Source organism: Pleuronectes platessa, chromosome 3 (genome assembly GCF_947347685.1).
Source record: "Pleuronectes platessa chromosome 3, fPlePla1.1, whole genome shotgun sequence".
Classification (NCBI taxonomy): Eukaryota; Metazoa; Chordata; class Actinopteri; order Pleuronectiformes; family Pleuronectidae; genus Pleuronectes; species Pleuronectes platessa.
Genome location: NC_070628.1, coordinates 18,729,136 through 18,754,123, shown reverse-complemented (window position 1 = coordinate 18,754,123; position 24,988 = coordinate 18,729,136). Strand labels below are relative to the sequence as shown.

At 39.8% G+C, this 24,988-nt stretch overlaps 1 protein-coding gene across 1 annotated transcript in view; it reads left to right on the top strand.

Annotated features, from left to right (window-relative positions):
* The first annotated feature begins 1,555 nt into the window (after window positions 1–1,555).
* Window positions 1,556–24,988, top strand: part of tusc3 (tumor suppressor candidate 3) — a 58,545-nt gene continuing 35,112 nt past the window's right edge. The window contains exon 1 of the mRNA XM_053419137.1: window positions 1,556–1,712. Coding sequence (XP_053275112.1) covers window positions 1,608–1,712 — 105 coding nt within the window. The 5' untranslated portion in view covers window positions 1,556–1,607. The remainder of the gene's footprint in view (window positions 1,713–24,988) is intronic.

Here is a 24,988-nt window from a genome sequence, read left to right as displayed (position 1 = left end):
TTTTTTTCTTATTTTGCAAATGCTTTAACTCTTTATTCTGTTCCCATCTTGCTGAGACTCTGCAGTATGTCAATGGCCCAAAGTGCTGTGTAAACTCCATTAGGGTGTTATAATGTGATTTAGATGTATACATTTCTAATAGAGTGCAGATCAGGCCTCGGTTTTCAGTACGAACCCAACAGAGCTTTAGGTTTTCTCTGATGCAGCCAACATGACTGAACCTGATCTGAGTATAAATATCATTCAAACGTTTAGACTCCAATGTCCAGATAAAACGAGTATTATTGATTATTTCTTATTCTGAGAATGACCATATATTGTTTAAGGTAATGAGAAAATGCTGCTTACATGATATTGTCTTATTCAGACAACACTATTGTCCTACTCAGTTTAATAATATCAGAATATTGGCGTCCAGGTTAACATGCCTATTTACCTACAGAAATGCAATAATTGAATGTTCTTTGTCTGTATTCTATATTTAAACTTAAGGCCTCAAACAGGTGTTGAAATATTTATTTCACAATCAACGCATCTTCAGCGCTAGCTATGATTGTGAAAGAAGTTTTTATTTTTAGCTCAGAGAAAAACTGAGTCAGTAGGCATACATTCTTAGACAGAAAGGAAGCTTTTCTGCACAACAGAAAGTGAATGTAACAAAATAAACTAGATTTTGAACGTCTCTGTATCTCAGCTACTTATGAATTAAATAATAAGCCATAGTCCCCACTGCCCTGACTGTGAAAATCTTTATGCAGGTGAAATTTACTGCCAAGTTAATGTACTGCATAACATTAGTCACAAATTGCTTAGGTGTAATTTCATGGAGAGACCGCGAGACAAGTCACCCCAGTGGTTTCACATAAATCATTTGTCCCCCTCAATTAACTCTATCAAGTGTCTGTGACAAACTCGGCCTTCCCAGAACATATGAGCGAGTGTAACAGAGAGACAAACTCTGCAGTCCTTTGTTCACATGTCACATTCATTTAAACTTTTGATAAACGGCAGGCCGAGCTGCAGACCAGGAACTTAATTAGAGAGAGATATTCAGCAAGTTACTTGTTCTGAGGCTGGAATGCAGTCATAATTGAAGAAAATAGCTAAATGAATTCATCCAAAAATGTCAGCGTGTTGAATAAAAGATAATTCTGTCAGATGATGTTATTCAGAAATCCCTAAAAGTCTGGTTAAGAAACAGCTTAACGTGGTGGTTTCTGGTTTTAGAATCCAGCCGCAGATTATGTATTCAATTATTTAGAAAGTCAACTAAATCAAGTCAGTCATCACTGACACATGAACTGTGAAGACACCTTGAATAACAGAGTGTCACATAAACAGTGTTTTAATATTATTCATTTGTAAACACTGTTCTGTTATTAATAATATTCCATGTTTATAGTGCGTTAATAATAACACAAATCTAAGTTTGATGTACACCCGTAAAGTCTGTTGGAAGGTTTGGAATCAGCTCTCTGGCTCAAAATAAAAAATAAAACTACAAAACCCAGAAGCCACCACGTTTTAAATCTCTTGACGCTGATTGGTCGGCTCAGGGTCCAATCCTCCGGCAGAGACACGTCTCTCATTCAGAGCATCTTTCCGTCATGGCGACTGTTTGGGCTAGAACCGTCTCTAAGCTGACGGCGCTGTCTGTTGTCTTCCTGCTGGTGCTGTGTCTGCCGCCCGGGGGAGGACAGAAGAAGAAGGAGGTAACGCTTCAACTGTTTGAATTCATTCTCTAAGCGAATATTGTGTTTTTGTCCATGCAAGATGTGGACAGGTTGAGTCTTCCGGTGTGCGCCAAGCTAGTGAGAATGAACAGGAAGTGAATCCGGGCTCAGCTCTGCTTGCCTTGTTTCAGGAACAATTGCTTTGAACGTGAATGAAAGAGACGACACGCAACTGATCTTTTTAAAATACAATCTATTATTTAATATGAATATATTTAATGTGAATATAAGCTCGCTGTTTACAGATGCCGGTTTAAGGTATTACTAGCTTTACCAGCTACTCTAGAGTTGCTAACGTACTGTTGTTGTAAACTATCATATCAAAAGTCTAATGTGTGTGGAAGCAGCACTAACATGTGTAACATGTATACACCTTCATCCCTCCTTTGCTTTGACACCAGATTCATTATATACAACGGTATTTTCAGCATTATCACCCTCAAGACTCTTATCTTGGAAGTGATCAGAGCAGGAAGTGCTGTGCTTCACTCCTTGGTGGCTTGACAGAAACATCAGCCGATGCTAGCGAGATGCTCGCAATAACCACTGGAGCTAGCTTGTCTGCTATATGCATCAAGGCTGCTGCACATCTCCCTAACGGGTTCAATACAGGTGTTATAGGACAATCCGCTGTGCTGTGGTGTTTTCATTGCGGAGCTAACAGGTTTGTTTAAGCCTCACGGAGAGCGAGGAGGAAGCCGTCGAGCTTTACTTCCTGGATCTGACACGGGGGAGGGGGAATGTAATAACCTCAAAAAGAGAGACATGTGAGGGATCCCTCTCCCAGGACGAACAGAGGTGTAATAGATGCTATTGTTTGTGATAAGTGTGCTTCTTGCATTATTTCAGCAACATGGATGAGTACTATTTTGTATGGGAGGCCCAGAAAGAGAATGAAATATGTTCCTCAGACTGGAGGTGAATATGCAAGTTGTGATTATAAGACAGGGGGCAGTCTTTGTGATTATTACACTGATATATTGATGTGTCATAAACAGTTGTAGACACTATATCTTTCATACAGGTTCTACTTCATGCATATTTATGTTATTCAGTTCATGAAACTTTTATTATTAATAATGGTCTCTCCGGAGCTGCTTTCAGACATGATCCCCTGCTGAACTTACAGCGAGCGAGTCTGGGGGAGTTTGATGACGCTGTCTGCTCCACCCGGCTGCTCCACCTCTGGCCTGAATAATGTGGAGGATTTGTTGCTGTTGTGAACGTGACAATGCCGATAACCTCCCGCTGTGTTTTGCATGTGTTAAAGGGTAACTAAACTAAACCATAGTCCATAGAAAATTCTCCAGATTGTTGAGGTCATGTCTGGAAACAGCTTATGATAATACTTTAATGCACAATGGCTGAGGAGTTGTCTCACTAAACAGCTTACATGTACAGTACCACATCTTACCTGGGAGTCATGGTTTTGCACTTTTGCTGTCATCTAACACGATCATTTTTGTTTTTCAAAAGCATCAGCTTTTCACACATTTGTGCTTCCTCATCATTGTTGTAGCACACTATGGGGCACCACTTCCCATGCCTTGGGACGGCACATTAGCCTGATACCTAATTTTCTACACTGCTTCTAAGGAGAAACCTTTTAGAAGCACAATAATAATTAACCACATGTTGTTGATTTACGCAATAAAGGGATACAAGGAGAAATTTAGGAGGAAAAGGATTTCTGTGATGATAACATCACTCGTGTATGTGCCACAAAGAAGTAACAGCAGTACACCAGCTTGTTTGAAACACCTTGTATTTGTACGAAGTTCTTGATCCAAACATGAATAAATATTCCAATATATAAAGAGTATAACCTTAAATTATTGATATGATATGAATGAAAGTTCAGTTGGGAGATACCAACCCTGACAGTGACATGACGCAATCCAGTAGAAACAAGACACCTCTGTAGAATTCGTTGGATCTGAAGAAACGCTCATTTCATTTTTCGGTTTTATAATGGTGTTGCAGAGTAAAGGTTCCTCCCTCACAAACGGTCTTTGACAACAACTCACAGCCAACATGCCAAGTTTAATTTAGGTCTGACTTCAAGTTAATATGACATAACACCCACAATGTTTTTCTTCTTAACCACTTAAAGCAAAACTTGGCACCAGCAAAAAATGAGAAGCAGCAGCTGAATGTTCTTCCACACTGAGTTGCTTATGATCTTCAGCATCAGAGCCAAGAGAGTCTTTGCATCTTTCTAACCTCAGTGTCTGAAGTAAGAGTCGCTCAATGCTGTGCCCAATTACTATTATAATTTCTCACACTAGTTTTTACTGGCTCTTTCAGCAGGATGCAGCTTTTGTTAAGAGGCTGTCTGTTCCTCTTTTAGATTCGCCGACAGGTCACAGCAGGACAGCACTGAAGAGCGATTCATGCGATTTCCCCATTGGTTAATCGAGAGTCATTGTCATTTTTACGTTTTCCAACTTTTTATTGAAAAATGCAGCTTTCTTAGATTGAATTTAAATGTGCTTTTATTTACACGCTTTACAGTTCTCACACATCTATGTTTTTGTCGCAAATGCAAGTGTATTTGCTTGCAGTGAAAAATCCTGAAGTGGTGCCAGTGTTTGGGTTTAGTGTCATAGCTGTGAATATGAAACTGCACTGCCATGCCCTATCATCCCATCCTTTTTTTTATAACTAGGTTTTTATTTGACACATTCCTACATTTGTACATCTCTGGAGCCAACTATGCTGTAATCCTACAGTAACAGAGCAAAAGTAGAAGTCAGATGCCTCACCCTCTAACACCATTGACTGTATATAAAGATGGACGACGCTTCTCAACTTCCTCCCACTATCCAGAATTGTATCCAAAATATCACAGATACGAATGCTGCAAATTTTCACATTTTAGAGCCAGAGGCGACCAGGAGACAGTGCCCTGTTATTATGGCATTAAATAACTAATTGAAACCAAAGTTACCCCTGCAGTGTGATAAGAAGTACCTAAACTGACAGAAACCATATTGGAGAAACAGATTGTTTGACGTTTCCTTAGCAGTGGGGTCCGTTGCCTTACTAACATGGATAAGGCACGGTTTATAACCTGTACTAGCCACCAGGGGGCGGGTGCGAGACGTTGGCTTCACTTTTGGGGAGCTGTCATGTTGTCCACCTTTTATATACAGTCTATGGTTAACACCCAGCCTGCCTCTCAAATATGCAATGCCTCATCAGCCACTTTCTTGTCAGCCAATTTTGCATATGAATAGAAATTTGACGTCAACAAATGATGGAATGAATAAATTAAGAAATGCTTGAGTAAATATAGTATAGGACAAATGGGAGAAAAGGAATGCATAAATGATTTCATGTATCAACAAATGAATGAGGCTGAGCTGAAGACAAAGGTGATGAATAGATGGACCGATTAGCCAATGATGGAAAAGCATTTGAGCGATTGAAGGGAAAGCAAGAATAATTTAGATTGCCATATTTGCACCACAGTTTCCTGTAAACACTTAATTTTATTTATCACTTATTTTGATGGCGCTGCATGGTATAAATATAATTAATGTGTCACAATCTCGCTTGTACTTCAAACATTTCTCAAGTAAAAGAGTACTATTCTTTGCCAAATGTATTATTTCTTATATAAATTAGGAAGCGTAGAAGTGTAGACACGGGACATTTTCATTTAGATTGAGCATGTAAAATCAAAAGGTAATTTAATTATTTAATTCCTGAATATTTGTACATTTTGTGTCTTGGAAAGTAACACACAAAGATCCTAGGATAGTTCAAGGAATGGCCAGTATATTAAGATACATACATTTTCTTAATGTGAAATACCCAACAAAAGTGAAGGGTTAGGGTTATCACTTACACAGCGACACTTTATTAATTATTTGTTACGTTGTTCTGACATTTGGATAACTACCATATAAACCTTTGATTTAATAGACCAGTTTGTTAGATTTGTTTTTTTCACTTTTGACCTAACTCACAATGTTGTCTCTTTCATTCCTAATTATGCTTTTGTTTGTGTATCACCAGAAAGGAAGAGTTGTTGTGTTTTTGATGCACTAGAGTGAGCTCTTTATATTGACATCAGGGGTCCTCTTGCACTGAGTTGGCCATTTTGCATTGCTATGTTTCTACAGTAGCCCAAAATGAATAAACCAAATATTTTTCTTCATTTGGTTTCTTAACCAAAAGGCCACTGTTGGTTCTCCTACACAATTAGATCGGGAGACAAGGTCAGTTTGTTGCAAACTGGGAGCTCACCATTAGAAACCGCTAAATCCTACACATTTGGTCCGAAAACCTATGAATGTGTCCCAAGTGTTAGATAGGAGTTAGCCACACATACTTACAGAAGAACACACACACACACACACACACACACACACACACACACTCAGAGACATACTCTCAATGAGCCACAGAAGAGATATTGAGGAGTTATTATGTGAGAAATGTATTTTCCCAGTTGCCTGCCTGAGGCCATGGCAGAGGAGGTGGAAGAGGCAACGGAAGATCTTATTTAGCTGAAAAGGGACAAAATATGGAAGCAGCACTTTGTATTCATCTCACCAACTTCAGCTCTCTCTCATTGCCCTTCATCCTGCCCTGTCCATTGCTAAGCTGTAGGGCTGGGAGACATTGGCTAAAAGTTATTTTAAAGACGGTCCAGGGCTCCTTTAACAGTTAAATCACTTTTTAAAACAAGTTAACACTCAATTATCTGTTTTTGGTGTCCCATTTTCTCTCATTGGTTTGCCTTTTCGTTAATAATTATATATCTAGTACAATAAATATGTGTGATATGACAGCTGGGTGACAGAGTAAACTATGTTTTTAATTCAGTGACACAATAAATGCAAAGGTCTGAAAGAGAATCACTGTGACTTTTGACTTTAAAACATTGGTGCCAGGCTTTTGATTGGGTTTTGATGTAATGTAGCAGTTGTAGCAATTTACATCTGTTGACTTCTTTTATAGTTTTACTGCTCATCCAACAGATAGAAGCCTAACTGTGTTTAAATATCTTTTCCTATTTGTCAAACTTTTGTGGAGCTGAATTTGAGACCGACTTCTATCAAACAACGAGTTTGCCCTTGGCGGTAAAAAAAACAACCCATGAATAAAAGGGTTACTGTTGTTTTTATATAATTATTTTGAATGTGAAATATAAATTCTCTCCAATGTATCTCTTCACAATTTCACTGTTATTCACTGAACAATCCAATGGAAGGTTAGGAAATGTAACAAAGGTATGAGGTAAGGAAGCACCACTATGCAGCAAGTCTATTACATAAAAGAACAGACAAACACACCTTCAGCATTAGTTGACTGACAATTCCGTTAGGGGTGGGCACTGTCGCTCACTGGCTCCACTGGGGAAGAGCATGTTGGCTGCGCAATGTTGCTTCATGGGTTTGCAGTGGAATTTCAGATTAGCACTGTACAGTACAAAACCTCCAGCAATAGTGTGCTGCATCGTGCTGATGGAAAATGGCATTACTGTCAGAGCCAGGCCCCTGAGCAATGATACTGACAGTTTTGGCCTGTGTTATTTATGCCCTAGAAAGTTTAATGTGTAAGTAAACACAGGAAATGTTTGCTTTTTTCCCAACTTTTCATTGTTTTCAGAGTTATTCAGAATTTATGTACTGGTGATAAGTATGAAAATTGAGTCTCAGAGGGAGCAAGGAGAAGTTTATGATGAAGTTAAGTATCGAGACAGACAGATGTCAATAGAGGAAGATAAAAAGAAATGAGAAGAAATGAAAAAAATAGGATAGGGCAGCAGTGCTGGACCCCTGCCTTTTTAAAATCCTCCAATGTGGCCCTCGGGGAATGGAAAAAATAGTCATGGAGCGAGAAATAATATTTATATCCCTTCAATACTCCATCGTTCATCACCCCAGCTCTGCTAGATATTATATCTAGGTTGTGTTATGTTTCTGTCTTAAGGCTGACCACAGCACAATGAAAGGACCAATGTAAGCACTTCCTATACCTCGGCACATGGAGTCGGGGGAGGTAAAGAGAGAAAAAAAGTCCAGGGCAGTGAGTCTGAGGCAAGGAGAATTATTTACCCAGAGAGTTATATATCTACAGAGAGATAGAGATTGCAAAGTCGTAGGCTTGCTACCACACCCTGGGACCAGTCTAATAAGTGGATCCGAATAATAAGAGCCTGCTCCCCTGCACAAAGAGGCCCAATAAACTACTGGGTAGGCCCTTCAGGGCATAACCCAGGACACTTGCTGACTTTAGACTAGGGCTTATGAAGCTAAATGCTATGCAAGCACTATTGACTCTTAGTTTTCCCTCTGTCCTCATATCTGAGCTACTTGCAATGAGTTTTACAGAGCATATAGTTTGCAAGCGTCATTTTGTTCAACCATCTGTGTTCTTATAGGGAAAACTTTCTGTATTCTGCATATGAAACTGTTTCTGAGAGTTTACAGCTCATGCGGCCACATTCTTTTACCAGTGTAATTACAAATCAATCCTGGGCCACATATGAAGGACCCCCTACTCAGCTGAAGTACTTCAGCCTGCTGCAGTCTCATCATGAACCAAATATATTTTTACACTTGATTTATTGATTAATTTGTGGCCACCTCCACATCATTAACACTGACTCCCACATATTGATTTTCTTTTTCTTTTCTCCAAACGGATAAAACTCTTATTTCTTTGTAAAGCTGTGTACAAATCAAATCATTGATTTGACTTTCAGCCACTCCCAACCTCAACTCTACTCTCACTCTCCTCTTCCACACAACACATTGAAATGATTGACTGTTGGCCAGTGGAGTTTAGCCATACAGCTCTGACCTCTCTATTGTACGCATCTGTCTGACGGTTGTACTGTTTTTTTCAACATGAGAACAATTACTTACTGTACTAAGTAGCTCTTGATACAGGCTGTGGTTATCCCTCGGCTGTGTTGTCCTTGTAATGGACCTTCCTTTAAGTAAACCCTTATAGATGGCCCAGAATGCATTGATGCATCTGGTCTTCAATCAGCCGAAAAGGGCCAATGTCACTCCATTGCTCTTTGACCACCACTGGCTACCCATTAACTCTTACTTCCAAAGCCACATCTGTGTTTGCTTCCATCTAGTTGAACTCAAGTCCAATTATAAGGGCTGACGCTACTTCACGGAAAGTTGTCTGGCATTGTTGTTACTGCACATAAGGCAATCACGGCCAAGACTCTTCTCATTTCTGGTTCCTCGGTGGTTATACAAGTCACCAAGTGAGCGGAGCAGAGCCTCTATATCTTTAATAACCTCTTGAATAGTCCTCTCTTTCAAGAGCACCTCTTCTCACCTTACTATTCCACTACTGTGCACCTCATACCTGATCTCCTACACTCTCTGGTTAAAAAAAAAAATATAGATATAAATATATATTTATATCAAACTATTTTCTTCAAGGTCTTCTTTATAACTTAAGCTATTTTGGTCCTGCAGTTGGTAGCCACTTTGGGATAAAAGCAACTGCCTAACAAGAAAATGTCACATCTAAAGATTTGTGCTTTTTGTCTGTGAAAGGAAAGTGGATTATAGTTTCAATATTATCTCATGCCATTTTGGTAATGATCAACGAAGGTGTTTCCTATGTGGGCGCCTGTATATTTAAAAAATGTGTTAACTACATCTTTCCAATGCCAGAAAAAGCTGGGTTTGATATAAGCTTAATTTACCCTTCTTTTCCTTGTTTACCTCCATTCCATCGACTTTGTTAGTCTTTCTAAATTTCTGCCTTTATTCTTTCTTTTCTCAAATGGGCCTTTTCCTCTGGTTTCCCTCTTTTTATGCCTGAACTCCAAGGCTCAGTCTCAGTTGATTCTCTCTGTCCCATTTTTCTTTTAGGAAAATAAATGTGACTGTTTCAAGGGTTCAAGAGAGATGAATATTGTATCCAACCCCTTTTTCCCTCATGTGCTGCCAGTAATGCCCAAACTGCAGCTAAAAAGCCGCCATAATGGTGCCATATTTTGCTCTGTGAAATGTTTCAATGTTCTCCCAGTGAATTCAGGGGTGATTTGTTTGGATCTCGCTCATTAGCCGTAGTCATCTGAATTATTGATGCAGTGGTGTCAGGCCTGCTTTCCCAGTGACTGATGGCCTGTGTTCCCAAGTCATTTTCCTCCCCTGTTATTCCTCCCTCTCCCCCTCCCTTTTCCCTTCCCTTTCCAACACTTCTATAAGTAATTTTGTGAGAAGCTAAAGGATCTATATCTACCACCCTCAGTCTCCTTATCTAAGACTTTCCTCCCCATGTCCCCTATTCTGGATTTTTTTTCCCTCAACCACCTTTCTTTGAACCTTAACATATCTGTGATTATGTGGTGTCGTCCAATTATTTCTCTGTTCCTTTTTCCCCACTGACTATTCTGTCATGTTGTCCAGTGGTCTTATTTTCCTTTCTCCTCCATATGTTACAAGTTGAAAATATACACTTTTATAAGTTGAAAGAAAATAGTAAAATCCTCGTCCAGTATGTTAAATCGGTGAAAAAAAACATTCAGCATAATAACATATCATTCTTGTGATTCTTTATCCCCATTTTCATGGGTATAACACATACCCTTATCCCTCTCTCATAACTCTTATTGCCATTTCCCTGACATTTCTCAGGCTACTTTCTGGGCCAGCCAACTTAAATCTGAGTGGAGTGCAGGGTGTGTCCTTGTTGTTTTGACAAATTCATTTCTCAACTCCCTTTGAAATTACTTTGTCTCTTTTGCCTTTGCTAGATGAACCCTTGAGTCAGGTCATTTATTCGACCATGATTTCTGTCACTTAGTCTATATATTAGTTTCTTAGGGATTCTAGTTTACAACTCTCATTAAGTATTGAAACTGAACATTCATTGGTTTTTGCCGTTTGATCATCTTGTCACCTGCCATCATAAACTTGATACTGACTCACTTATACCCCTTTTCCACCATGGCAGTTCCAGGGGCAGTTTGAAGCCAGTGCCTAATCTGGAGTTTGATGTGCTTCGACAACCAGGATACATGGTTCCCATTTGACATGTAAAAAGCATTGACCTAAACATTAAGTATATATATTTGGCTACCAGAAGTCTTCTGAAGACTTACCTGGTCATTCAAGTCACCATATTTAGTATGTGTAGTGTTTTGTTTTTAATACACAGTATTTTTAAACCACACATGACCAGTAATACAGCTTTCTCATGGTGTGAGCATAGCAGTATTCTTTCCGTCAGCTACTGACCTGCTGATTGACCTTTCTTTCACTGCTGAACTCAAGCACACTCAAATCTCATTGTGTCTGGCTGTTGCATCAGGCAAACTAATGCGATGATAGACAGGGGGACGTTTTTCGTTACTCTCTAACTGCTAATGTCTAACACACCTCTTCTCTGATCATTCATCCCTCCCTGTCTTAATCACGCCTTATCTCCAGATGGAAAGGATGTTATAACAGTACTCTCCTTTGCCCCATCTCTCTGTGTCTTTCTTTTCTCTGTCACTTCTCTTCTCATCCCAGTTTCCTCTTCTTTTTTTACCCCGCATCTTTCCCCCTTCATCCTCCATTTCTCTGCTCTGCTCCTCCTTTGCTCCCATATGCTTCCCCCCTCCCACCAACCCTCACAGTGACAGGCCTGTATAGCTGATATGAGGTGACACGTTATCCCACTGTTTGTATGTGTGTGTATGAGAATGTCTGTCTGGCTTCTGGCTGATAAGACGTCACACTGTTATCCTCCCAGACAGACCTGTGTCACCATGATGGTTCACAGACCACACACACTCACACATAATACATATGCACTTACAGAGACACCGTCTTGACTGAAAGTGTGTGTGTGTGTGTGTGTGTGTGTGTGTGTGTGTGTGTGTGTGTGTGTGTGTGTGTGTGTGTGTGTGTGTGTGTGTGTGTGTGTGTGTGTGTGTGTGTGTGTGTGTGTGTGTGTGTGTGTGTGTGTGTACGTGTGTGTACATGATGCCTGTCAAAGATATCTGATGATTCTCTCTTATTAAACTCTTAGTCGTTCTGCTTCACTGGCAGAGAGCCTGTTAACACTCTTAACACTCACAGGGCTAAATACACTATGTGTTCTTTTGTGTGTTGTATGGTAGACATGCTGTCATTTAAGACTGATTTAAAAAACACAGAGACTCAGAGCTAAATATAGGAGAAGTTGGAGCGGCAGATTTCTTCTTCTCTGAGGTTTTACTGGTCTCATTTGACCTGAGGACAGAGCTCTTTTTGCCAGAAAGAGTCCTTGTTGGGTCAGTGTGGGCAATCTTCCTGAACAAATCAACAATGTGAACTGTGATCATGCTTCTCAATTTTGAAATATGCAGTTGAAAATCCAGACTTAAACTAACCAAATCACTTCATTCCCCTCACTCACCTCTTTCTATTCTTTGAGTTGAATTATGTTTTTGACATAATTCGAGTGACTATCGGACATAATTGATGCATATTCTTTTGTTAATGGAGGCATGTTCTAAGCTGTAAAAAAGTTAGAGCAGGAAAAAAGATATAGCAGGAAACAGGACAACATTTGGATGCTTGAAGTCTGGTCGGAAAACAGTTTTTGCAGAGTTGACAAATGCCCAGCTGGAATACAGTAAAAGCTCCCCCTAACTGTTATTGTCACTGAAATAAACAAGAAGAGCAAGCTGATCCTTTTTCAAATGTATGGCCGACAGATCATGTCTTTAATGAGGAGCTTAATTTGTCATGATTGTTGTACCCCTTGTTTCAACTGAGGTACTGGTGGTCACTCGCCCGTCCAGCTGTTCAGATTATTGACCAGCCAATTAGTCTCAACAGCCAAGCTCAGAGCACAACATGATTAGTGCAACTAGCTCAGCTTCTCCCCCGTGAGACTGACACTGCTTTGCAGTTGGTGTAAGACTGCTGTGGCATGCTGGGCTAGAATAAGTTACTGTAAGTCCACATTCAGCGCACTTGGACAGCGGGTTAATGCATTGCATTTTTTCCCTAGGCAATAAAGCAAGTGAGGCTCTGGACAGAAGCTTCTCTCTAGTGGTCACATTGGTGGCTCATTCTGAAAGGAGATCTTTAGTCAGTGCGTCTGTGTAGTCAGATCTAACTGCTTTGTCAGAAAAAGGTTGGAGTTAAATGTCATTGCAAGGGTCTAGTGTAGGACTGCATGATATTAGGACAATATGCGATATGAGATAACGTTGTTGAATAAGGATACCGTTTTTAAGTCTTTCTGTTTCGGTTTCACTGCTCACATAGACCCCATACAGTGGTCTATGCATGAAGACGCATGAAAGCTGAAAAATAGAAATGTACACCACTCATTGTATTTGGCGGCCTGTCAACTATATTAGTAAAAATTATTATCTATGCATACTGAATTTGATTCACTGAGCCTTTGCAACTAACAGTTTGCAGGGAAAGAAAATAAGTAATACCAGATATGCAAGTACATTTTATGTGTGAAAAAGCTTAGTTAGTAAAGAGTTAGTAGTTCAGACAATATATAAACCGTGGACAAATAAACTACAAAGTTGATACATCTCAGACTTGCCATGAACTCCGATTTTATCATATAGTTTCATATTTTTTGGAGCAGCTGTCCTAATTCTTCCCCTTTACAACTAATGTGGCATAATTTGTATAACAAATAGGTTATCTCCTTATAGCTGTTAGCAGTGTATTTACCTGGGGAAAGCATACTAGGCCAATTGCACTTGTATTGCCTGTATGCCAATCATGAGCTTGGCCCTGACTTTGACCATTCAAAAAGATCATAGTAGGCAGATTGGCACAGTCTGCATTCTGGACAGGTGCATTAAGTGAAGAGACAGGGAGAGAAAGGCGTAAGGCTACACAGTGGTGAAACACAGTACAACGGGGAAGTCAAAAGAGAATTGCGGCTGACCTGGTAGGTAGAGTGAATCACAACTTTATGACCTTGACTGAATCTAAACCCCTCACTTCAATGTGTTCTCTGTCTTTGACAGTTTGTATATAACCCAGCAGTTACCACCTTTATGTCTCTCTGTCTTCTTGAACGTCCTTACCTAATACCAATTGTTGTTGGGACAGTGCTGCAGGCGATATAATCAAATTCAGGTCAGTCATTCCTTTGTACCTGGAAACAAGGGTGTGACAGTCGTTTTTGTGTTTGACTTGACTGAGCTCCCCAGCGGTTAGGTAAGGTTAATTCATTATTTCTAACAAAATTGACTTTATAACGTAATGTCCTTCATTTACAAACTGATCAGAGTCTGTGAATTGGACATTGGACATCCTGAATTCCCCTTTTTAATTTAAAGCAGTGAAAAAAAATCTTGTTTTAGTTTTGTTTTCTATCTCTTGCAGCATCTGCTGTCAAAAAAAGCACAGAAAAAAGTGTGCTTATCTTAGGCCTACTTGTACTAAGGCATTAGCTGGTAAGCTATTATTCCTCCAAAATAAAATCTTACAATTTTTTGTGACCAATGCAACACTTTATTGTATTGTACATAATAAAATGTTAACTGTGAAACGCTGACCTAGAGTTGAATACTTAAGTATTAAAGGAGTATACATGTGCTTTGTGAGTTTTTCTCTGTCCTCTAATATGTCTGCAGTAAAGCTGAAGCTCCTGACACGGCTTATCAGCAGTCTGGCCAATACTCACAAGCACCATTGTGATGCCACATGACATCATGATGCCTTGCATTTGCATGAGCATGCCTAGCAGCTAGTGTAGCAGGCCCACCTAACAAAGTCAGGTAAAGCAAGAGCAGATGCTGTCAGTTCCTACATGCGCTGGAAGTAGTTGACCAATCACAATCGAGTTGATCACCTGGCCAATCAGAGCAGACTGGGCTTTTCCCGTAGTGAGGCTTAAAGAGACAGGAGCTAAAATCAAGTGTCAAGGTGCTGCAGTTTGACAGTATGAGGAACATGATGCGTTTTCTGAACATTAGAGCATGTAAACCTTTTGGAGTAATCACCCAAATTTAAATTATGAACCTGAATATGAGCAGAACATGTCTCCTTTGACAAAACCCAAGTTAAGCTAAAACCAATAACTGACTTTGCTGCCTGATTGATGGAGAGCAGTGGCTGCTTGGTCATTACTTAAGGGAAAAAAAGATTAGTGCTCTTATAGGCTCAGCCCTCAGTCAAAAATATTACAGTGTTGAGTTAGTGGTCGCCCTTCAAAACTCATATTTCATTATATGTCACAGGCAACATTTGTCACTTCTCTTTCCAGAAGTTTCAGCTCTCAAGTGTCAAGTCTCTTTATCGAGTGGCATGTAATTAATAAAAAAAGTGGGCAGTACAGCATATTTCTGTCAAAACTTCTGCTTGTTCTTTTTGTATATTGAGGAGACAATATATTTTTTTATATAATTGATTTATAAATAAATACTAATTTAAAAAAGGGGAAAATGACTGATTTCACGTCTGTTTCTTCTTGCATCCATCAATTTGTTTTTTATACTGTAGCGTTGAACTTGGCTCAGTGCGAACTTTGAATTTGTCTGTAACTTTCCTTCTCATCTCTTCCCTGAAAATGTACTCATAGTTTTTGAGATCCTTTGATTGAAATCTTTTGGGAACTTCTCATTCTAATTTTATGTAAGATTTGTTTTTGAAGGATTCAAAGCAAGCTTTGCCTCATTTTCGGCTTTCTGGTCGGTGCTTAATTAAACCTTAAGACCACCCACAGCCTCCCCATGCTGCTGAAATTGCTAAGCGAGTGGAATGCAACATTTTAATCTTTCTGCCTGAATCACTTCATCAGAAACACACATAAATAATTGAAGCCAAGCTCGTAATGCAGGCAGACAAACAGCACTATGTGCACAAGTACACAAGCACACGCATACAGCCCCAGTGTGAGTACGACCCCAAACATGTAGAATCTGGAATCTGTGTTATTAATCGTTTCCTTTCAGCCCACTTCACAGTGAGAGGGAGCTGAATTAGAGATAAAAGGCAGTGTAAGACTTAATGGTATAATGCCCCCTACATTGTGACGAATCAGCTACTTGACAATGTGAATGAAATGACTTTGCTGCAACTGCCACACCTCCAGGACTCAATTTATGGGTTCTCTTTTTTAAAGATTCTCAGCATTAAAGTTAGGTCCTAATAAATTATTATTTTTGTCTGTTTTTACCCTGAAGTGTCTTCCTTAGTTTGGGCAGAAACAGAGGGCTGCTCTGGATGGTTTCGACAGTGTGATGGTTTTTTATGACCTCAATTAAAGTTGGAGTAACACTTACTTAACCTCAAGCCAGAGTTGAGTCTTGAGTCCTCTGTTCGAGTCCTAGTCTTAGTGCCTGTAAACAAAGAAGAGTCTAAGTTGAGTCCCCTTGACTAAGTCGGAGTCTAAGTCAGTGGTTCCCAAATGGCGTGCCAGTCAAGTCCAGGTGTACTGTGGGATTTTGTAAGAAATGTTCAATATTATTATTGCAAAACTACTGTACTACTACAGGCCTAAAATGTTCTCTTGTCTCATCGGTTTGCCAAACATTTAGCTTGTGTGTCCCTGTATTTGATCGAGTCGTTCCGCTTCCTCTTCTCATCTCCACTGCGGAGTTTACACTCACAGGCTCCTGGCTGGCCCCGCCCCCCACTCACTCCACACAGTCACATGTGAAGCAGAGGAGCGGGAGAGGAGGAGGTGAACGAGGTGATGTATATTCGAACAGTGGAAACAGGAAGTGTGAATACAGAGTTTCCACTACGGACCAATGGTGTGAAACGATATACACCTGCGCTCATTATACACTTTAACTATAAACGCCAACACCTTAATACATTGTTTGATTCACTGGAGAGTTTATAAGACACTTATTCAACCCCATTAGAAAAATTGATGAGCAGACACACAATCACAACATTGATTATTGTGAAGGGACTTCCGTAAAATTTGACAATTTTACACCCTTCGTAAATTTCTTTCATATTCAGTCAAAATTATTGTAAATTGAAATATATTTAACTAAAGAGATATTCGAACAAATCCAATGGAGTCGAACCAAGCCCTAAAGAAATTACCAATCCATATGGGAACTGTCAGATAAGGTATAATAGGTGTTGTACTGCGGCGCCAAATGGCACAGTGAAAATGTTTGGGTGCACGGTGCTCCAGCGCAACCGAGGTTAAAGTAAGTCTGTAGAACTGATACAAAAAGTTATGATTTATTATATCAGTTCTTTTTATGTACAAATTCCTCAATACAGAGGTACATTATTTACCCTCAAGAAATTATTAAAAAAACTTTTGAACTGGAATTTTCGCTGTTGGTGCAGTTTTCAGATTGTGGGAAATATTAGTGTGTGACGCACTGAAGACCTCGTTTTACAGCCAGTGTGAAGAAGAGAAACTTAAACAAAGAGAGAAACACAGGTATAAATGGATGATAACACGCATGAAAAAGAAAACAATGTGGGGCATCACTTAAAATCTGAACTCAAGTGAGATTCACGTCTGAGTCCTGAACTCTATTGATTTTTCTTTTACCTATAGTCGGCTGATTTATCACATACAGGAGCGATTTGGAAATTGGATTTCAAGTCAGTTATCTGATAAATATCCATATCCATTCTGCCATGTGAAGTTTTTAGCATGGCTTGCCAACTTTCTTACCTTTGCTTCGCTGGTGCCTGGTGTTAAGGACTGATTAGGAGCTTAAAGGGTATTAAATTTGAAATCCGTAACTGCTGCACACTAATATCAACTTTGCCCAGCAGCTGCTTGCTAAATCTTTCACATCATAACTCATTTTTGACATGATTGTTTTCCAATTTGCAGCTCTTGTCATGATGAGTTGTGTTCAGTATTACCAGCATAAAATATTGCTAAGTATTCTTAAAATTCTCTAACCTGAAGAAATAAAACATTACCCGCATGTTAGGGATGCATCTCCATATTCTGCTGTTTTAATTAGTGTCTGTACTAATTTGGCTTTATTCTTATTGTAACTGCAGATTTCTCTTCTTTTCACTTTCTTAATTGAGTTCTCTTACTCTGTCTTGCTAAGTTTTAACTTGCTCCGGTGACTTTCCTCCTTTCTTCTGCCCTACTCATCCCGGTTCCCCCACATATTTTCATTTATTTTCCTCTCCTCCTTTTTGGCATTGTTGCGGGAAACAGTATAGTGACCATATGGTCCCTGAGTGCTTGCGTTAAGCCCCTATTGTTTTTACAGTAGAATTGTCCTCTTGCCCTTGGTGTCCGTCCCCAGTTTTTATTGGGATGCCTTTATAACTAAATCAAACTGCACTGATGCCCCATAAACCCAATCCGAGCTCTGTGCTTTCCCCAGAGAAATTATATCTGCAAACACATAGAAAAGACAAATAAAGGGGGAAGAAGAGGTGAGTCCAGGTCAAGCAGAGCGACTAAACAATTAGCCTCAGCATTCTGCTCCTATGTTTTGACAGATTAATTGCAAGTAAATAAATCACACTCACACTTTTGTGGACGTTTCAAACGACGAAGCCTACTGGTTCGCTTGTTGTCTGCGTGGCCACACAACACAATGCATTGTTCATACTATACTGTATTCTTCTATGTGTTTTTGAATTTGGCGATAAACAATTTTCTCACCTATCCTCCCACTATCACAAATATCTTACTCAAGATGTACAGATACATTTTATTAGGTCCTTTTTTGGACTATGTCCAATAAGTTTTGTTATCCTGCTGAAAAAAATCCCAAAAGAAACCAATGTTTTAAAGGGGTGAACACATAACATAATTGTAATTTCTAAATTTGTTGTCTTAATTGTGTTGTATTGTAATGTGGTTTCCTCCCCATGAAATTTCAGCCCAGTCATCCACACAAATGCTTTTTACTATTCTTTCATATTCACTTTTTAAAGACATATCTCCCCCTATAAGTGGTATTTTAAAGTTTAAAAGTTGATGTTGAAACTCATATATACCCTAAACCACAAAGATCTTTGACAAGCTCCTCACGGAAAGGAGATGACAGAAGTTTTAAAATGTCACACCGTGTGTCTGGGAGGTGTGGATTGAAGCTGTAATCTATAAGCGAAAAAATAAAAAACAATCTTAAGATGTTCTGTAAGCATCATGGATACAGACACAGAGGCTGGTACTAACCGGGGAAAGATATACAAATGAAATCACTGAAGGGTGACAGACAGGAAGATGCATGGACAAAGGCAGGGGAAAATGCATATATTTCGAATAATTGTTATTAGGCCGATAAGCTGACAAATCCTGCTTACCCCCCTTCCACTGACAAGTCTTGGTGTTTCTGGGAATCGCAGATTATGGGCTGACAAACGTCGAACTGACACAATGAAAGCATGTTGGATTGATTCAATAGAGGTGAGAGAAGGAAACAATAACGCTGACAGACAAACTGACTCACACAGAAACACTGTCAAAATTTGTGATGGTATATGTTTTTATATCTCACTGTAATAACTCTTCCCTTTGTCCCTTTACTCACAGGATTTCACATACTGCTTTCAGTGCATCTCTTGTCTCTGCTGTCTGCTTAATCAAATCCTCTCATCCTCAATGTCATAAACCCCTCAGTCACCTTCTGCTCCTACATTTGTTATTTAATTTAAACACAGGAATACAATTAAAAAAAACATAACATTTCTGAGTAATATTGCTTTTTCGCTTACCCTATCATTTGCTCTAAACGCTCATATACTTTCTTTTTGCATGTGTGTGTGTCTCTGTGTTTTAATTATTTTCAGTTTAGCTCAACACAGAAAGCCCCTAAGTCAGCATAAGGACACCAGAAATAGACCTGCCGCAAGTTTTTGTTGGTTTTTACAAAGGGCAGTACTTCTCTCTCTTTGTGTGTGTGTGTGTGTGTGAGAGAGAGAGAGAGAGAGGATGATAGTGGATGACTCTTTGTTCCTTGTTACACAAAGCCAATTTCCAGTAATCCCCCTTTCAATGGTTGAATCAGAGGAAACTGTAAAGGAGCCTGATGGCCAAAGCCGAGACCCATTCCCTTACAATAGACCTCTGTTTAGGCTGCTCGGAGCAAGGGATTTGGGGTTGAACAAATACTAGCTTGACAAGATGAGGGTTCACAGATCAAACCCTTCGCTGGCTGGGTAAATCTAGACCGTCCCCAGTAACTATAAGACACTTAAAAGTGCTCCACTGTGCTACTATAATGGTGAATGTAATGCCCTCATATTGATAACTACCTAGTCATAAAAACCAGATCCTCAGCACTTCCTCTGTCTATGTTTTTGCAGGTTGTTCTTGACGAGAGTGCTATTTTCTTTTATACAGGTATGAAAATCAAACTCATGTACATCATTTAAATGTTGCAACAATATAGGTTTACAACAGTGGGGCTTTCTCTAATGTGCAGACCATACAATTTAAACTGAGAGGTCAAGCACTCCTACTCATAACAGCTTGAATTTGATGGAAATTTGAGCAGTTCAGTCATAATATGTAGTGGCCATGAAATAAATCCCATCAATGTTGTGTCTCCAGGACAAATCTCACTATTTTAAGAGGTCCTCTCCATCTTCCGCACAATATTTAGTTTTACTGATTTGGGGTTGGTTTATTAACCCAATACGCTTCAGATTAGTAATAGTTTTGCATGTTGCAAGGATTATTTATTTTCAGCTGAGTAAACTGTAATTCTCAGAAGGAACAGAAATTTGAAAATGAATGAATTAAAGAGAGAGGGTGGAATGTGTCAGGAAGGGACGTGTCTGTCCTCTCTGGCATGTTGAGTGTAGGTCAGCTTTTAAAATACTCGGCTCACTCGTTATTTGACAGAAAAACTTAGCTGATCCACCACCTGACTGCCTCCTTAATGCACTGACTGAATCTTTGAGTGACTGACGTCAACTCATTGACATGCTGCTGAGCTGATTCGCTCACTGGATAAATAATTATGTGGCTTATTGGTTACACATCTGGCCGGGCGACTGACCTTTTGTGTGACAGCTCTCGGGCTGACTGGCCATCGGGTGTAGTGACTCTATGCCTGACTAACTGTTTGGCTGGCGAACTTCTCCGATGTCCCCTGTAGCCTCTAACTGTGAGGTCATCAGCACTTGAGTCATTCCTGCCCTACTCTCCATGTGTCTTCCTTTTTATGTTTCCTATTTTCCGTCTGTGCATCTCATCATATTCCCTTTCGACACTGCTGCTATTTTTTTGTTTTTTTAAAGTAAAATTTACTGTTTACTTATTCTTTATTTAGCTGCATAATCGGGGTCTCAGCTCACTACACATACTTTGTGTTGCAAGAAATGTGGAAATAACAGGGAGCAGCTGAAAAGCAGATAATTGGAAAAGAAAAACATACTTTTAATGGATAGTAGAAACATTAATATAATGAGGAAAAGAAGAAACAAGAGAGACAATTACACCAAAGTTCTGAGCTACTGATACAGCCTGCTGCCTACTCTATGAACTATACTGTGTGTGTGTGTTAGAACGAGAGGTCAGGACATTCCTAGACTCATAAAGCAGAATATCTGCAGACCAAGTGTGCATCTGAAGCTGCATTGAGACATGCACTGGACTCTGCACATCCTCCGTATTTTTCGTGGTGGAGGTGCATGTGCGACTTTCTCCACCTGACGTTCTACTATAAGGTCTGTAGAAATCCAGGAGGAGTCCATTTGAGAACACAGCAGGGGATCCTCCGCTAGATTCACCACGAGCGAGTTGGCGTCTTGATGACGCTTTTAACACGGGACAGACGCAAAAATGTTGTGCATGTGTGAAAGGGAGACTACGGATGAACTCAGTTCTCCGGATGTTACCCGGAGGTCATGTCTGAAAATGGCTTTACTCACTCAGTGTAGATATGATTCATTTTAGTGCCCTCTGTGCTCACTGGTGTAGAAAATAAATCCTTTAATGGTCCTAGGCTATTTGGAGAGCTTATGTATTGTACATGTTTGTGTATGTGGATCAGATCAAGCAGGGAGCCATAACACTGATGTGAGGGAGTCTAACATAAGATATTCAAAGAGCTCCGTGCAGAAAGTGCTCTTTATGGGAGTTTTAACTACTTTGCAGATTACAGGCATCATTCCGTCTTAATACAGGAAATAGATAGAACTCTAAGATAGTTAAGTACCTCAGCTGAACCAGGCATTTTATTTGAATCCATCATGGTTAGTGGCAGGCATTTTGTTTTTAATGAGCTTCTTTTCCTCTTCCGTGTTAATATGTTTGTTATACTAGATCAACACTTTTACCATGTTTACCTGTTGTAATAAAGTCGATACATGGATGTAAAAAGTGTTTTTACGTTTCTGAAGGGCTTAAACAAATCTTACAGTGTATAGATTTGAACTCAATCCTTTTTCCATTCTCCCTTAGTTTTTTTTTATACAATGAACCAGCATTTGGCGTTTGTACAGTCACGTGTGTAGACAGCTCACATTCCTTGAGGCCAGTGTTGTCAAATGACTGGATAACTCATTCTCATCCCTCTCGTGTAATTATTTGCTGACACTTAATATTTTGCAGGAGCTCACCATCCGTGACCGATGTCATTCTGGGCTGTTTGACAGAATTGCTCTCCTTCATTTAAAAACTCCACACTTCAAGGCTCGCGCGTCATGGATTTATTTACTTTCAGGGTTCAGAGACTCCTCCAGGTTAACGTGGACGAACCAATCACTTTTAGGGACGATTAACTGTAGTTACACCTCAGTTACACTGGTACCCGCTCCATTCAAAACCAATATCAGCTTGAATAAATGCACACAGAATTGTTTAGCCCTGAAATGGGCGGGCGTACGAACGACCGGCCATCAGCCATAAGGACGATGGCCCAACCATAGTGGTTATATCTAGTCTTTCCAAACAACAACTTATGCCTAAAAACATGCGCTACAGTATATTACAGCTTCTCCTCGTCAGCTGCCATCCTCTCCACTGTTTTTCAGCACCTTTATCATCGCTTACACTTCCCTCGCCAGTATATTTTGGTATATTTACAGCTCAGTTGTTTGTGTGTGTTTGTGTGTGTGTGTGCCTGCGTGTGTGCGTGTGTGCATGCGTGTGTGTGCGCGTGCTCTTGCAGAATGTGGGTAAGGCGGTGCATCATTACTGCCAGCATGATTGGCATCCAGGACTGACAGCTCTCCTTTTCTGGCTGAATGCACACGAGCAAAAACTTTGGAGATAAATTAAAGACAAAGGTGCACAGGAAGAACAATATACCTTGTGCGATCGTGCAGTCCCATTTGTGTGTGGTTGTTGTGCTGTGTTGTACTCGTACTTAGTCAGTTTCTTGGTGAACTTTCCTCATCGTACTTTACATGGCTCATTGGTGCTGCAGTGTGTTGTCTGAAGTGAACAACTAACACTGGATTAACACGTGTCTTACTGTCTCTCTTTGCTGCTTTTTCTGCGTGTGTGAGTATGTGTGTATCTGTGTCTGTGTATGTGTATGTGTGTGCTGTGCATGCTTATGAGAGAGAGATATATTTCTTGCTCGATTAGCAGCAGGAGTGAGGTGCAGGGCTAAATAATTTAGCTACTGTCTACTTGATCCCATACTAGTGAACTACTGGGTATAAAGATGGAAGGGGAGGAAGAAATGGAAAGACACTGTACACAAAGTAGCTTGAGATGCTCATACTGTCGTGGAATAAATTGCTTGTAGATTGGAAAAGGAATTTTTGAAAGAGTACTGCTACAACAAAGCCCACAATATCTCTCTGCTGCCATGTGAGACTGGCATGCATATGCTGGTTGTCAGCAGAGGGTGAGAAGCACGGAGACTGCTGTAACCTTGTCAAGAGGTCAACACACTCCGCTTGCCCGGGTGGGAAAGACTTTATAGTAATCCATTTTAAAATAAACAATGGACACAGCTTTGTTGGTTATGTGTCCTGATAAAAAAAGAGCAAATTCAGCATCAAGCTGCCTTTAGATTTTTAATTTTTGAGACTCCAGAAGTGTTTAGTGGACTCAAGCACTTCACCCCCCCCCCCTATTGGCATAGTGGTGAGTAGATTCCATTTTTTGGTGAACTACCACTTGAAGCTGATCTTGTATAAAGTTCTAAAATATATCAACATACATCTTAAAAATACTAAAAAAAAAATAAAAAAAATGCAAGAGCCCCTTTTACCACTTGTAGTAGACTATGAGTTGAATGATTTTTATCAATGCATAAAATACAATAAAAATGTACTTAAATTGCAAATTCCCCACAAGACTTAAGAAAGGAGAAGAAATTGAAATTCATCAGTAGCATCTTTATGTGGTAAAGATGCTTTTAGAATTGAATGTACTAAAGATGCTACTCCTAAGAGGTAGGGCTGGGTGATATGGAAACAAATCTTATCATGATAATTCTTATGATATCAGTCCATGTATATTTTGCGATATATTTCAAATCAGCTCCACTAAACTGAGGCACATTATTCTGTGCAGGTCCACAACTCTGCTGACTCTGCTTCTGTGATGTTTTTTCATAGTAAACATCAGTCCTGTACGTGTCCTGATCTGATCACTGATAGTGTTTATTGGTAAAGTGTAACATGAGCGCAGGTCAGTGGAGGAGTGAGGAGGAAGCAGACTCCGACAGAGACTGTGACACACACAGGACGACTGGACCGTTTTTGTGCGTCTGTCCTGATCCTGAAGCGGCGCTGGTTATAATTATTCAGCGGTGTAAACCCTTTAAAACAGTGCCCCTAGTTGAAAACATGTCTGTTTCTGAATCGATGCAGAGTCGTCCACCTTTATGAAGCAGCCCAAATGTGTGCACGTGTGCTGCTGCTCCTAAACTCTGTGCGGTGCCTGTCAACCTAACATTGAATTTGCTGTAACTCTATTCCAGCCACATGATTTTTGCGGCGCTATTCTCATTATCTTTGGCTGTTTGTGTTGTCTGTCACAACATGGATGGAATGGGTTCTATCGATGTTATATCAACATATTTGATAATTATCGCTTTTGTTTTATCGCCCAGACCTATAAAGAGGGAAGTAGACTCAAATTTGACTCAAAAGTTTAATACTGTAATTTTATATAAGCTTGTCGGATATATTTTTTTTCCTTCTGTACAGTTTCATCAGCAGAGTTTGGGGAAAAAATGTCATCAGCAGTTTTCAATATTTCATAAGCCGTCGGTTCGGAGCTAAAGTTTTGGCAAAGCTGATGCTGGTGGGAATTAAGCAGTGTCCTGCTGAGAAATCAAACAAAATCATGCAGACACACAGGCAGGGATTCACACAGCACAAGGACACTTTGCGTATCAGCACGAATACACAACTAGCAACACTGAGTCATTACCG